The 17389-nt window shown below is 31.4% G+C and overlaps 2 protein-coding genes across 2 annotated transcripts in view; one reads left to right on the forward strand and one right to left on the reverse strand.

Annotated features, from left to right (window-relative positions):
• The first annotated feature begins 1010 nt into the window (after window positions 1-1010).
• Window positions 1011-8312, forward strand: LOC148301498 (uncharacterized). Its single transcript, XM_088273171.1, has 5 exons — window positions 1011-1446; window positions 4158-4349; window positions 5275-5454; window positions 7309-7520; window positions 8089-8312. The coding sequence occupies exons 1-5, from the start codon at window positions 1063-1065 to the stop codon at window positions 8210-8212; spliced, it is 1092 nt and encodes a 363-aa protein (XP_088129297.1). The 5' UTR covers window positions 1011-1062; the 3' UTR covers window positions 8213-8312.
• A 6369-nt stretch (window positions 8313-14681) lies between these two features.
• schlank (ceramide synthase schlank) overlaps window positions 14682-17389 on the reverse strand; it is a 40950-nt gene continuing 38242 nt past the window's right edge. The window contains exon 7 of the mRNA XM_088273166.1: window positions 14682-15872. Coding sequence (XP_088129292.1) covers window positions 15699-15872 — 174 coding nt within the window. The 3' untranslated portion in view covers window positions 14682-15698. The remainder of the gene's footprint in view (window positions 15873-17389) is intronic.

The following is a 17389-nucleotide window of genomic DNA, read 5'->3' on the forward strand; positions in this document are numbered from 1 at the left end:
ATATATATATATATATATATATATATATATATATATATATATATATATATATATATATATATATATATATATATATATATATATATATATATATATATATATATATATATATATATATATATATATATATATATATATATATATATATATATATATATATATATATATATATATTTATATATATATATATTATACATATATATACATAAATATATATATATATATATATATATATATATATATATATATATATATATATATATACATAAATATATATATATATATATATATATATATATATATATATATATATATATAAATATATTTAAATATATATATATATATATATATATATATATATATATATATATATATATATATATATATATATATATATATATATATATATATATATATATATATATATATATATATATATATATATATATATATATATTATATATATATATATGTATATATATAAATATATATATATATATATATATATATATATATATATATATATATTTATATATATATATATGTATATATATAAATATATATATATATATATATATATATATATATATATATATATATATATATATTATATATATATATATATATATAGATATATATATATATATATATACATATATATGTACATATATTTTTTTTTATTTAATAAAATTGTATTCATCTTTAGCATGGAAGTATTGCGGCTCAAAACAGGCTATGCCTAAGGAACCAAAATGCAGATAAATTATATGTTCGTGTTTATTTAAGAAATAAAATAAATATACGTATATCGTTTCAAACTACTTATGAAAAAGAACATTATTAAGTTCAAATCGCGTATTGGGACTCCCCTACCCTCATTAAAATTTGAATAATTCTCCAGAGTATCGTATTTATTAAAGCAATGCAGGAAAAGCGATCGCTGGCAGCGTGCGCTTGATCAATAATGTCGCTCTAACCTTTGGCGCTTTTCAGTATACGAAAACATTCCGCCGCGGAACGAACGAAAACCAAATTAAACGCAAAAACAAAACGAATCTCAAAATGGCGACGGCAAAACCGATCGCCATCGTGTCGCCGATGAAAAAGCCGCGAAAAGTCAAGAAGAGGAACAGAAGTAGCCCGCGCAAATCGAGAGATGTGGCCAGCATTTCGTCCTACTACGACACCGGTTCGGAAAAGTCTACCGATAGACTGTCCATGGAAAAAAAATCGAACCGTCTCTGTTCGATGTTTGACAATTTAAGCATCGTGCCGGACATTTTGGATTCGAATTTCGATTTGAAAAACGGCACAACCGCTATTCCGGAACATGACAGAAAGATTCTGGACAGAATGGCGGCAAAAATGAAAAAAGATATCGCGAACGTTGAAATTGCGCATCAGGCGCATATTTTGTGGGAAAATGAGCGCGCCGACAGGGAAAAGGTATGAAATATCTCTCTTTCTCTCTCTATTTATTTTTTCTTTTACAAATTTATTTAAACAGTAATTAAATCAATTTTGAAACATTATAGAATTATTCATATGTTTAAGTGCCTATTAGTCGTTTCTATGGAAACGAATTCGAATTTGGAATGCCAAATTTTATTTTGTGAATTTTTTAAATATTTTATTATTTAACAGATTTCATTTATTTTTTATGAAAAAAAATAGTAATTTTTTTTAAAAACTATTTTTACTGTATCCATGAAGGAACTATTGTTTTAAAGAGAAATATTTGTCTTTTTATTATTTCCAAAAATCTCCAATATCATACTATTCCTGTGAGCCTGAGCGGCTCATAATTAAGGTATCAAATCGTGGTAAAGTAGGTTCGAACCCAGAACTCTGTCTCTAGAGTCCGCGACACTAGCCACGGGACCACAACCCGACACGATTTATTCCCCCCTCAACTTCTTACCTGATCTTGAGTGAGTTACAAATTGAGATTAAAATTACACTTAGAACTTGTGACTTAAAAAAAAGATTGGAACCCTAACTATCTATGATATCCTTCTTAGTTGGTTTCCCCTACCTCTATCACCTCAACTCCTTACCTGATCTTTCTTCTTTTGACTTCCTTGTTGTCATAAATTTACAGTTTCATTGATGTATATATACATATATACATTAATGAAACTACTTGTAATTATTTGTTCATTCATACTGTAATTAATGTAATTTATGGGTTCATTTTTCTTTTTTTTTCAAATATACAAGCACTATCTGCCCTCTAATTTCAAACAGCTGTATAGGGTTTATATTGTGACCAGTATAAGTAGGTTTTTGGCTGGTTGGAAGATATTGATTCGCAGCAATAAGCTCGTCAATGTAAATATAGTATGTATAGGGTGTTTCAGATTGTTTTCGTTTTTGATACTTAAAAATAAAATACCAGAATTCGTTCAAACTTGTTATCGTTAAAATTAAATTAAACAACAGGTAGAATTTTTGGAACAGGTAGATGATTTCATATATTTGGGTAGTATGTTTTCTAGGGATGGAAAGATTGATAAAGACATAGAAAGGAGAGTGAGTGCTGGGAACAGAGTGAATGGTGCACTAAAATCAGTTTTAGCAAATAAAAATCCATCAGCGGAAGCTAAACTGGCAGTACACAATGGAGTTCTGGTTCCAACCCTTATGTATGGAAGCGAAGCATGGAGTTGGCAAAAGAAGGATGAAAGCAGACTGAATGCAGTCGAAATGCGATCCGTCAGACGAATGTGTGGCAAAACGATGTTTGATAGATGTTCGAATGATGAAATAAGGAAAGAATGTAAGGCTGAGATAAGCATTATCGATAAAATTAAGAAAGGTGTGTTGAGATGGTTTGGACATGTGGAGCGTATGAGTGAAGAAAGAACGGTTAAACAAATTTATGAGGTGAATGTAGTTGGAAAAAGAAGCAGAGGACGACCGAGGAAAACTTGGCACAATCAGGTATGTCAAATACTTGAAAGCGGCCGGGTCAGGAGTCGTAATAATCGTCGGGTATGTATGAGGAGATGCATGAATGTAGAAGAGGCAAAGAATGTTTGCAAAGACAGAGTGGTGTGGCGTTCGATTCTCTCTGCCTACCCCTGCGGGGAAGCGGCGTGATGGTTAGTTAGTTAGTTTTTTTTTTAATTAAAGAGCAGGTCTTGAATGTTTATTTATTAACTGTAACCGTTTGTAAGTGCGCACCAATCCACTTCTTCGGGTTCGTTTAACCTGGCACTGATAATTATGATGTTTTCTTTTTAAGCATCAATAAACACCATATCGAACCTCATGAATATATTTCAATAAATATTCAATAATAAGGTTAGAAATACGTGTAATTTAAATGATTTGATCAATTGATTCATTCACATTTTTGTAATATCTATATTTGTCTCTTTGGTGTTTGAAAGTGATGCGGAATGCATTAAAACACGTGTCACAAAAAATATAAGAAAGAGTGGTATTTACCAAGTAAAACTTGAAATAAAAATTAATAGATATAACCACAATGAGACTGCCGGATAATTTAATGAAATTCATGTAAAAAAAATATATAATTAATATATAACTTTCTTTTAAAATCACTATAAATATTTTATTTTAACTTAATTGTACGCCTCCGTAGTGTAATGGTCAGCACGCTCGGCTACCGTTCTGGAGGTCCCGGGTTTGATTCCCAGGGGGGGTAAAATAAGTATGAGTGATTTTTTCACTGTAATATTTATCAATATTACCCTGGACTGGTACCTGAAGCGGAGGGCTGATCACCTTCCCTTCATGTGTAAACATCAAGATAACACTGCGTTTATATGACGCAGTGCCCTATGCACCATTGGGGTGCGGATAAGGGTTTAATTATTATTTTTATTATTAATTATATTGTCTACCGATTTCGAAGCTAACCGCTTCTTTTAAAGACTGATTATTACTAAAACACTATCTACTTAACAAAATTCACAAATTTTTAACCGTTAGGCAAAAGAGCTTGGGTAGATCTGAAGTGGATTTATTTTTAATAATATTAATAAAATATCTATAGTGACTTTAAAACGAATATATATTTTAATCATAAAATGGAAAATCACAAAGTTATTGCTTCACATAGAATTTAAAAAATATATATAGTAATAAAAAAATATTTAATTTCAAATGTTTGTTTTTGTGTTTTGTAGTTGCGAAAGGAACAAGAGAAAGAATATTTCACTTTTATCCAAAGTAAGAGAAAAGCTGAGAAAGACTTAAATGAAAGGAAGATACAGGAAATTAGAGAGATTTGCGATTGGGAAAAGGACCATTTGCGGGACAGATTACACTGCAAGGATTACGCAGTCGCCAAAAGGATTCAGGCACTGGAAACTCAAAGGGTAATAAAAATAAATCATTTCATTAATTGATTCCGTAGTCGCTTTGTGGTATGTAATAGTCATATCTATCCATTTTTAATTTAAGTTTTACTTGGGTAAGTTTGACAGTAGACATGGGTGATCGATTAAAATAACGGAAACAATTAACGTCTCTAAAAAATCGTCATTCAATTAGGTTTTTGAATTCCAGGGCAAAAACTATTGTAATTTTTTTTCTGTGTAATTCGCAACTGGACTAAGTTTAGGTTAATTATTTTATTGTTGTTTAATTTTAACTTGGTAAATACCATCATTTCTTTAAACATGATTGATTAAATTTTATATTTAAACATACAACTCTTTATTTGGTCATTGAAATAGTGGTATTTACCAAGTAAAACTTTTTTTAAATCAAATTAAACTTAAACTTAAAGTCTAATAGCGAATTCCATAGAAAAAAATATACAATAGTTTTTTTCCCTCTAGAACTAAAAATCTATTTAAATAAATACAGTATTTAATTCAGTTTTTTTCATCTATCGCCCATGTCTACTCCTTATACATGCCTACCTATTATTCAGACGTCTGTTCTCGATCTTCTTATGCTTCTATTTCCAACTACATTCACCTTATATATTTATTTTACCGTTCTTTCCTCACTCATTCATCATACCACATGTCCAAACCACCTCAAAACGCCTTCCTTTATGAATGTTAACGATAATGCTCAGTCTTGCATTATTTCCTTATTTCACCACTCGAACTTTTATCATAAAACGTTTTGCCTCATATTCGTCTGAGTGATAGCATTTTCACTGCATTCAATATATTTTCGCAAGCCATAAACGCTATCTCAGTTGTTTATAAAGGCTACCATTTTCCGTTTTATCGCCATAGTATGTTATTGTTATTTTTTAAACGATGTTCATTTAAAATTATTTGGCAGGACAAAGAGTTGATTCGAAGACACGAAGTAGCGCAAGAGAAGGCCAGACATGCTGTGGACATTATAAGAGAGCACAAAATAGCCGAAGTATTGTGGAGAAGACATTTGGCTGAGAGCTTAGAGATAAAAACCAACAATGCTGAAACCAATAGAGATGTCTTACTAAGGTTTTGCAGACAGGTATCATTTTTAAAAATATACTTTGTTGACATCTAAACATTTTGGGACGATTCCCTAATCCTGCGAAAATCCGTAAAAATTGAAAATGAATTTCGCAATTTTATTATTACATATCGCTCACTCCTTTCAAGAACGTCATATATGAAAATTCGTAAATTTTCAGCTGTTTCATGTTTTCGGAATGCCAAGAAAATGTACTATATCCCAGCGAAAGAGGTGTATTTTTAACTTAATATTTACCCGATACAGGGCAGGAAATGTTGTTTTTGTATTTTTAAGAAAAGGTATGTTTTAATTTTTATTTTAAATATACTAAATATTTACAAATGGAGAAAAAACCTTCAGGTTTTACCTAAAAAGATCTGCTGCACAGTAAAAAGTTCAATGAGTGGCTTGATATTGATTTTTAATACATTGTGTTATATTTTTAAACATTAAAAACGTTCTCCTGAAAAATCAAGTTATTTTATTTATGACGTTCTTGAAAGGAGTGAGCGATATATTAAAAGCATTGTTAACTTTGTGATATGGTAATATAACACTCTCCTTACTATCGTTCACTTTGTGTAATGCCACTTTAATAAACACTGATTCAGGACTACCGGTCGGAATACCTGATGATGGAATGAATATTCCGAAACTGGTAGTCACGAATTAGTGTTTATTAAAGTGGTATTACACAAAGTGAACGATGATTGATAAGGAAAGTGTTAACTTAAAATATCATTGAATTTTGATGTAGCAAATGTCCCTTTCCAGTCTTATATTCACATCAATTTTTTACGGTAATTTCTTAACGTAGATGAAGAAGAAAGATGTCTAGGTTTTCACAGGGCTTACGACCTTTACAAGTTGGTTTAAATTATCACTTTATACTCGTGTCACATTCACTATTCTATCCATGATAATAAATCATACTACTCAAATTTCGGAACTTGTATATATGTATTCTTTTATTTTTTACGTTTTTTTTACATGTGAATTCTCGGTACCATCTAAGGTTGAGTTGAGTAAGCTTTTTATTTAGTAGAGACCCTTATGAAATGTATGTACGATTAATGGTAAAATAATGGTATTTGGTCAAATTATAAGTTTAATAAAAAAATTCAAACGTCCCTCAGTATGTGAAAAATTCGGGAATAATCCTACATATATTTCAGTCCCTTATGGCTATTTAAATGAAAACCTTACTCAACTCAACCATAGATCGGCTGTCCAAACTCAAAACACAGCAAGGGACATTTTTTTGTAGTACGTTTTTTTGCATTTTTGGATGAAGTAGATTCTACTTAGTCCAAAAATGCAAAAAAATCATACTACAAAAAAATGTCCTTTACTGTGTTTTAAGTTTGGACAGCCGAGATGGTGCCGAAAACAAACATATAAAAGTATGTATTAATTTAACGATATATTATAAACGAGTTCCAAAATTTGATTGGTGCAGTTATTATTTGTGGGTAGAATGGTGAACTAAAACTTAAACCAGCCTATGACAGGTTATATGTATATACCCTATAAGAAAATCAAACATAATTTATTCACAGCAATTTGAGTGTGTCTGAATCCTGCTTCATACATCTGGGTTTCTCGCAGTTTACAAAAAAGGCCGCTCAGCTAACTCAAATCAACCATAGATTCTGCCACGTTGTTAGCTCCGTAAAAACCCAAACTTATTCCATATTATCCTTATTCTTCTTCATCTATGTTGAGTTGTCAACATAAATAACTCCTTAGTAGACAAACCCAGAGTTGTGAACATAGGTTTGGACACACTCAAAATATTGTAAATATACTATAGATTATATTTCAGATCATCAATGTGAATGTCACATGTATTTCAATAAAATTCAACAGAGGGCGATCATTGATAACCGCGTACATCAAGAAATACAAAGGAGGAATTGGGAGGAACAAAAATTCTTAGAAATGGAACACCTTTCTAACTTAAAAAGGAAGTTAGCAGAGAAGAATCGAAAAATACAGAGAATTAAGGCATCTAAGGATAGCTATGTGAGAGAATCCAGGCGGTTGGCCGACTCAACAGCTAAAATGAGAGAAAATCTCAAGTGAGTCCTTCAAATTAATTATATTTAGCCATAGCCACAGTGAAACATAGTGATAACTGTTTTATTATAACCAATTATCAACTTGGTAATAACTATGATAATAACCAAAAATCATACAAGGGTCTCTACTAAATAAAAGCTTTCCAAATCTGTTGTGAACTCAATCACGGAACGTCATAATATTGATCATATTTGTATGTCTTCCAAAATTTGAGTAGTGTGGTTGTCAATACCGGGTGGAATGTTGAATGTTACACCTGTGTAAAATGATCATTTAACCAGCCTATAGGTCGTAAGCCTAGTAAATTCCCCGACTTTCAAATTCTTCTACATCTATATTGAAATGTCATGGCGGCTACAGATGAAGCCGGAATGCATATGGCAGCTGTAATTTTTTTCTGTGTTGTCTCTGGTCCATCACGTTTACGTTCACTAAAGTATATTTTACACTTTAAAATAAGTTAAATTTAAAAAATAGACGTGATAAAGTTAGAAACAGGAATTTCATTACCCTAACAAATTGTCATAAGACTGTCTATTAATCAATGAATATTGTTGTTTCTTCCAGGAGGTCCCTCAGTCCAGACATGTTTGTGAAAGCCACCGCACAAAATAGTCAGCAAAGTTACCGAGCCAATTCGCAACTCTGTTTTACTCCTAACAGCTTTGAGAGCCATATACGTTTGGGTTGATAATTAAATTTATAACTCGACTAATTATTTAATTAAAGGATTCCAATTTTTTTCCAATGTATGTTAAATACTCGTACAATGTAAAAATAAAAATATACTTTACCTTAAGGTTTCATTTTATAGGGTTACAATATGTGCGATGATTGGTTTGATTCTTTCATGGTCAGTCTTCACCCGTCTCTTTAACACGGCGTACCCGCTACAGCGCATGTCGGAGATAATTTAATCCATGTCGTTTAAGCAGAGTCATCCTCTATAGTTTGTGCCGTTGCACATACCGTCCGCAATCATAAAAAGCAGTCATGGGTGTCTTATATTATAGCCTATCTATTCGGCTTGCTATGTTACTTTATTTACTAAGCATCTAGACCCCCCAGCCCTGCTGAGTATCTTGTTGATTCCTACATGTTCCGACGGAAGAATCCCCAACATGCACCCAACTCGCATCGTAACATTTCACGCTACGACAAAATGCTCGGGTCAGTCTCCACCTTTACAGTGGCACAAAACATGTTCAGATTGCATCTTATATTACAGCTAGTATATTTTTTGAGGGATATACTAGTGTATTACAAATTAAGCAATTACATATTAAACATTTGTAATTAGCACCAACGCACCCCAATATGCCAAAAACTTGAATTTTCGACAAATGTGCATGGTCAACATGAGAGTCCAATAAGAAGCCAGGAAATTGAAAAGACCTGCTCAAAAGGAGTCTGAGGATGTCATGGTAACAATGGAAGACCTCATGTACAGTCCATGAATCGCAAATTGAAGGTAATATAAAAAACATATTTGGTTTTAAGGCGCTGACGCCATACATTTTTTTCTTACAGTTTTCAAACTGGACTTGATATCTTAAGTTTTACCAAACCGATCTTGTTCATATTTCTAAAACATATTCTTTATAATATCATCTATCATTTGATGTTGGATTTTTTTTCGATAAGATGCCATGTTCAAAAGTTATCAACTTTCCGGGAGTACAAAAATTGATGTCCGACTTTCTCTGGGGAGTGGATTCTTATTTCAAGAAAAAAAATCATTGTATCGATGTATTATGAAGATAGAAATTATGTTAAAATAATTTAATTTAAAAAAAAAGCTATTCGAAATATTTTTCAATTATGACAAAATTACACACAAATATCCACAGATGTCATTGCTATACAAGTTACATCATACTAACTGACAGACGGACTTCAACGATCATTAACGTCGATACTCCTTTTAGGAAAATCGCACTGACATTCATTTACATCCATACTCCCGGACAGGTTAAACCCATAATTTTGTTGGAAAATTTCATTTCTTTCAAACAGCTGTCCTAAAATCCTTATTTCCTATGTCAACGCATAGCTTTTTCTTTTCTAAATAATTAATAATTAAAAAAAATATATTTCAGACAAAGCCTTGGAAAGAAATCATGCCAACCACAAGCGAAGACTTTCAAAAAAGCGTCCTACTTGATTGCTTACATCTTATTCATTTCTTTTTCTCAAATTAAGACTAATAGTAGTATGCAAGTGTGTAAAATAAAAGTTATTCTGTATACTAAATACCAACCTCACACTTTTTAATACCTATTTTCCCGAACGCCAAGGTGTTGTAATATTAAATTACATAGACAGCCTCATGTCTCATGTTGATGCCTATTGAAAAATTCCACAGTGAAACACCAATAAACTTTATAATATTTATAGATCTGGCATCAACTTTGTGAAATAACATGATGATTTCAAAAATTTATAAGATCACTATTAAGTTTATGAATTAGTTTTTAATCCGTATGTTTTTATTGACAGAAACCTTCATTAAATATAAACAAGATCCTTCCCGAATTATTTGACATACGAGGAGATGCCAGAAGATATCATTTTCAATTTTAAAAATATTTTGAACAAAAAAACCCGGTCTAAATATTATTCTTCTAACCCTTATCCACACCCAATGGTGCATAGGGTACTGCATTATATTGGCGCAGTGTTATCTTGATCAATACATGAAAGCAAGGTGATCACTCCTGTACTTCAGGGACTAGTCCAGTGTTGTAATATTAAATAAATATTAGAGCGTAAAATCACAAATGTTTATTTACCCCCCCCCCCTGGGAATCGAACCCGGAATCTCCAGAATGGTAGCTTAATACGCTAACCATCACACTACAAAGGCAGACAAATATTATTCCAATAAAAAATATCATGATAGACCTCAAATTGTTGAAAATAGGAGCAAAGTTTAGCTTACATTAGAATATATTAGCATCCAATTGGTGATACATACTTATCAACGTGAAGTGTTTATGATTGAATGGCTGTTGAATAGTGTTTGAAAGAGGACTGGTTCCAAAAATTTGATTCTTCGAAAGGACTAAGGAAATAAAAACAGTGAGATCTTAACCAAATACTTTATTTTTTAGGTGGATGTACATATTTTTACTAAAAAAAACTTAAAATCAACATAAACTATAGCTTACTTTAAGTGAAAATTTACTAGTCATATAATTTATCATAGATATATAATTTGAAATAACAAAAACAAAACAAAAAACATAATTACATACCGGTCACTCCTTTCAACAACGTCATTTATCAAAAATTTACAATTTTCAGCTGTGCATGTTTTCGAAATGCCCAGAAAATGTACTATATCCCAGCAAAAGCGGCATATTTTTAACTTAATATTTACCCGCTACAGGGCAGAAAGTGTTGTTTTTGCATTTTTAAGAAAAGGTATTGTTTAATTATTTTTTTAAATATACTAAATATTTTTCAAATGGAGAAAAAACCTTCAGGTTTTACCAAAGAGATCTGTTGCACAGTAAAAAGTTCAATAAGTGGCTTGATATTTATTTTCAATACATTTTATTATATTCTTACACTTTAAAAACGATTTCCTGAAAAATCAAATTTTTTGATATATGACGTTGTTGAAAGGAGTGAGTGATACATCATTGTGTATTGATCAATTTTGAAACATTTTTTAATTAGCTAACTATGATAGGGATTTCGAAATTTGGTCTCAAAATAACAAAAAAAGAAATAACGTGCTTCGGAATAATAGAAAGAAATGTCGCCATAAGAAAAGGACGCATTTATAAATATAAAAATAATTTTTGGAATGAAGTAAATTGGAGGTTTCAAATATTTATTACGAATAAAATATTTCTTAAGACAATAATACAAAATTTACATTAAATTTGTTGAAAAATTCTATCTACGTAAGGTGCAATTATTATTCTCAACTAGCAATAATCCAAATAAACCTTTTTTTTCAAATACACAACACTTAAGTTAATAAGTAGCAAATTTATAAAAGTCAGCCTTGAAACATCCATCAACAGCGACGGGAGAGATTTCAATACAATTTACTAGGAGTTAGCGGTTAATAAGGCTTTACAACATACAAGACATCCAATATTTAAAGGCTGCACGGCAAAAACTATCAACCCAATCTTATCTAAAAACTTATTATTGTATTTGAGTTTGCAAGTTAAGGCTTTGGTCATTACAAAAAGACAAATGGACTTTCAAAACAATTCAGTTTGAAGAAAGATAATGTTTTCGTTGTACGGTCGATAATTAAACGTTATCGAAGAATATTTTGACAACACTTTGTTTTCATATTGGAATCTTTGGATTTCAAAATTCCTAAACTCTGTAAAATTGCATTATAATATAAAATAGAAGATGAATAAATTGCATTCTACAATCGATACACTCATGATAACGACACTGTATATTATTTTAGAAAAATAATTTTGTTATTTTTATCTAACAAGACCATCACAATATTCAACATATTAAAAACAAGATTAAAAAAATGTCTTCCTGGCAAATAATGCTACCATAGACAAAATAATGCCACCACAGACAAAATAATGCCACCATAGACAAATAAATGAAGGAAAATAGAAATAAAGATCGCCTTCAATCAAGAATCATTTTCTGTCATTAAGGAATTTCAAACGTCAATCACTTATAAAATATATTATAGGTGTCTCAACTTGAGATAAAACATCTGTAGTTTTCTATGTGAAGGAAGATGGAAGTCTAAGTACGTTTAATGTGTGGTAGATATGCATTTTTTCACACTTTATAATTATTGATTCTATCAGACACTGGATAATTCACCCTACAGATGATATATCAATTTATAGGTGTCTCTACTTGAAATGAAACATTTATCATTTGTATACAAAAAAAGATGGAAGTCTAAGCATCCCAGAGCTTACGACCTGGCACTTAGCTGGCTTCATTATACACTTGTGTAACTTTCACCATTTTGCCCATTATTAAACATACATATTGCATTGATTTTTGAAACTTGTATATATGCGATGGTCTTGGATTCCTTTCGCTATTCCTTTTCCTATCAATAAGACGAAAGCATAGACAATCCTATTGATCATCCTCTGACCACTTTTCCACATTTGAATTTTAACATAATGATGTGAACACATATTTAAGACACGATCTTAAAACCCTGCATTTACCACAATCATCTAATGGTACTAGAATATAAATTACAAAGTCAATCTTTCATCGATTTGTTTAACAAGATGGCGTTGCGTTGCAAACTCAAATACTCTCAAAACTTTTTTTCTCCAAATTTTATTAGAGTGTCATTACCGTGTAGCCTTTATTAAGCTGTCCTATTTAAAACTTATGGAATAATTATTATCAAAAGAAAAAACAAATGACACTTTAAGTTTAAGCAAAGCATTCATTGCGGGAATTGTGGAATATTAATATATTTTAGATATTTTATGGGAATAAACAGAATTACCAACAATGTATTGAAATATATATATATACTCGGCCTGTTCAATTAAACTTTCCGGGACTACAAAAATTGATATCCGACTTTCTCTGGGGAGTGGGTTCTTTTAAAAAAAATTTTTTTCATTAAATCGATGAAGATAGAAAATATGTCAAAATATTTTAATTTTAAAAAACACCTATTCGAAATATTTTTCAATTATGACAAAATTACACACAAATATCCACAGATGTCATTGCTATACAAGTTACATCATGCTGACTAACAGACGAACTTCGACATTCATTAACGTCGATACTCATTTAAGGAAAAATTCGCACGGACGTTCATTTACGTCCATATTCCCGGACAGGTTAATACGTAGACTGACGTCATAAAACAAAATGTACTATATTTAACCCTTCACTGCATGACTTTTTTTTGCATGACTGCATGACTGCATTGACAGTTCGTCTTCGAGAGACAAGTGAAGTTATTATTTTGGCGTTCATGGCGCATTTTTTGGCTAAATTATGAACTATATACGTGAGTTATGAATGTATCTAATCAGTAACAACAAAGAATGGTTGCTTATATTTTTAAATAACGTTTTTACACTAACTTTTAGGTATGTAACAAATTTGATACACTATGCGGTGAAGGGTTAAAAGTTACATGTCTGGGTCTTTTTCAAAATATTCACCTCCCCGACGCAACTCAGCCAAGCTGATGAAACGACAATGCTCACAATGACACTCCAGCCCATTCAGGTTTCAGAAGTCGTGAGTGGCCAGACACTCTATCACTGTTCTTCCCCACTCACCCTTCTCACCTGATCTTACTCCTTCTGGACTTATCTTGTTCCCCAAACGGGAAACAAGGAAGACGAAAGGAAGAAGATTTGAGATAATTCCCGAGATTTGGGTAAATGCGACGAAAGAGCTGAAGGACATCACAAAAAAGCATTCTAGGACTGTTTCCAAAAGTGGAAACACCGTTAAGGGTGAGACTGACCGGAGCATTTCGCCGTAACGTAACACGTTACGATGCGAGCATTCAGACAGTCAGTACACCGAGCCGAGCGCTCCATCCATTGTTTCGGATGCTCGCTGATGCACACTGCGAGCGATGTTACGACGTTATGTTACGACGAAATTCTCCGGTCAATCTCCACCTTTAGGATTAGTATGTGTGTCGGGAAGGTGACTAATTTGAAGGGAACCAGACATGTTACTTCTAAATAAAGTACACTTTGTTTTATGACGTATGTCTACATATTAATTAAACAGCCCTCGTATAAATGTTATTATTTAGACAGAAATAACGATAAGTGATCTCCAAATAGTCGAAACTTTTTGTACATTTTATATTTTAAAATAATCAATCACCTTTATGAGAGATTGATATATATATATATATATATATATATATATATATATATATATATATATATATATATATATATATATATATATATAATGATGTATAAAAATTTGAAATACGTCGTTAAGTGTAAATATATTCCAAAGTGTTGATTAAATATTTGAAGCTAATCACAAAAAGTGAATTTTATAATCATTAGAAAGATTATTCTTATTATTTATGCCCCCTATTCTTTAATAAGAATAAAATTTTATAGCATTTTTAAAACATGCCGAAAAAACGATACTCGTAAAAAATTATAATAAATAATAAAAAAAATCAGTTTTAAATTGGACAACATATTAGTTTTCAACAAGTTTATCCTAACAATATACAATAACCATTGTGTGTTGAACATTACGTAGTTAAATAGTAACAAAAATAAAACACTAAAACATAGAAAGACACATTCATATTTGATTCGGACGCTCAATTCACAATCAGGATATACGCAGGCACATGGTTTTTAGGTCTCTTCACTAAAGCATTCCTCCCTAACCTCTCCCTCAAACTAGAAACTTGTCATCACATGTGGGTATCACAAATTCATTACAAACTGTTTAACCTTCCCCTCCCGGTGATATGTATTTACTACAACTCGACCTTAAAAATGAGAATATCAATATAAAATATAATGGATACGGGCTAAGAATTTTTGTATTCCACCGTAATACAATTACGTATTATATAAAAGTATTATAATATTAAGTTGTTCATTTGCAGTGACAGAAATAAATAACCAGTCTGATGATGTCCGTTACGACGAAAACTGGTTGCTGGTCAAATAAAATTCATGTGGAAAAAATTACATAGTCATAGACAAAAAAAATCGGGGATAAAATAACAAATACACATACGTTTTTCAGTGTATGTTCATACTGTTTCGGCCGATCTCCTTTTAGTAGCGCGCCAAATCGTCCTTTGGGGTGGTCGTGCCGCTACGCCAGCTATGGCGGCTACTTGCAATGTATTTTATTTCTCGTTTTCAGATACTTAACAGAGCTAACATTATAAAATTATACTTCAACTATGGTCAATAAAACCGATATTCAAGAATATTCACATTTTTCCCGTTTTTAAGTCACATTTTCATATGGTGTACAAAATACATATCGCCGTCGCACGCGGAAGTTTTTAGCACCGTAAGGAAAAGGTTAAGAACCCATAAACCGTTAAAAACTAGCCACATACTGGCAAGGCTTAATTTACGCGATCGAATACCCAGCACATACCCAATTAGTTTTAATATTTCATAGCTGTTCCGGGAAATTAAAGGATGAAACACGGAGCTGGGTACCGTTTATTCCACTTTTTTGGGAGAGCTGTGGTTGTTGGTTACGTGGTTCGCATCCCCTTTATGGTTCTCCACCCCAGAGGCGTGATTGGATTCCAAATGGCTATCCTCCTTTAACTTCGCCGACGCCGCTGAACTATCCGACATCTCGGAACTGGAACTCCTAATGTCACCTTCCATCTGCAATTAAAATAAAAATTATGTCTCGAAGACTATTGTAAAAAATACAGATAGCTACTTGAATCAGAATATTGTAAAACTAAAAAAAAACTTTTTATTTAACTAAAAAAAAGGATAAAATAAGACTGCCATTTATGAAAAAAAAAACAGAGTCGCAAAATTGTTTAATGTATAAGGGTTCGAAAACGTATGATGAGATGCCTGAATGTATGAAGAATGGAAAGAGTCTGAAAGAATTTTAAAATAAATGTTTTGTTTACTGTAAGAAAATGTAAATATTTATATATAGATGTAGTAAATAAAGTTATTAAAATAGTTTATATTATGTAATACAAGCTAACTTAAGAAATAAATAAAAAATTAAAAAATTAAAAAAACAACACTTTTTGTGCTTTAGAGTTTTAGAGTTTTTTCAGAAGGGAAAGAAATAAATGAAGTTATTTAATTTTGAAGAATGATTTTATATATTGATATTTAATGAATACAAAAAAAAAATCTAAGCCTATTTCACGGGCATCTTGTTACTGCAGTCTTTCTATTGGTGAAAAAGATCGTAATTTTTGACAGAAACAAAAAAAAAACAAAGAAGGATTTATTAATTACATATTTTTCTTCTAGGTGAACTAAGAAGAGGCAGAGAAAAATGTGATTTTTTTTTCTGCCTCTGAAATTTTTTATATCATCGTCTTTAAGTTTTTAGCACCGTAAAGGAAAGGTTAAGAACCCATAAACCGTTAAAAACTAGCCACATACTGGCAAGGAGCTGGAAGCTATTTTAACACATTGTAGTCGGGCGCTTCGAACAATAGACTCTAGCCTATACCGGATGTTTTTCGCGATTAGCGCAAAAATATATCGCTTTCTTAAAATTTACACAATTTCTAAACCAAATAATATTTTCGATTGGAATTTTCAAAGAAATCATATATGACATTTGATCATCAAAAATAAATTATAATCATAATTTTTAATTAAGTATTTCACAATTTTAGAGGCATTGTAAACTCTAAAAAATAATCTTCCCCTCCGAGGTATCATTCCCTATACAATGCTAATATATTCAAATAATAAAATACCAAACAGTAAACAAAACAGTGCGAGCGGTATGAAAAATAGTCCAATACTAGAAATGACTCAAACTAAACTGGAGATAGAGATCGCATAAAAACTCTAGATTTCTGGCGACGCCTTTACAAGCGGCACACTAGCCAATCCAGATAAGGCATCACAAATAACGTTGAAAGACTGTCGCCTAGCACCCAGGTAGCAAATTACCCTTCAAGGCGTTTTATTTCACGCTGATAACAAACCCGTATATTGCCATTTCCCGCCGAAAACTGACAGTCGACAAAAACGGCATTTGCCGTGTCCCGCAGTTGACCGACAGTCCGCGAAAAACGGCAAATACCGTGTCCCGATGATAATGTGTTAATATACAGAGATGTAGATTTTTAGTAGTAAGAAGCGGGAAAACAAACATGAAGAAGGTAGAAATGAGGTTTGGTTTTCATATTGCT

Source organism: Brachycentrus maculatus, unplaced genomic scaffold (genome assembly GCF_059751285.1).
Source record: "Brachycentrus maculatus isolate JH-2025_06_01 unplaced genomic scaffold, ASM5975128v1 h1tg000555l, whole genome shotgun sequence".
Lineage (NCBI taxonomy): Eukaryota > Metazoa > Arthropoda > Insecta > Trichoptera > Brachycentridae > Brachycentrus > Brachycentrus maculatus.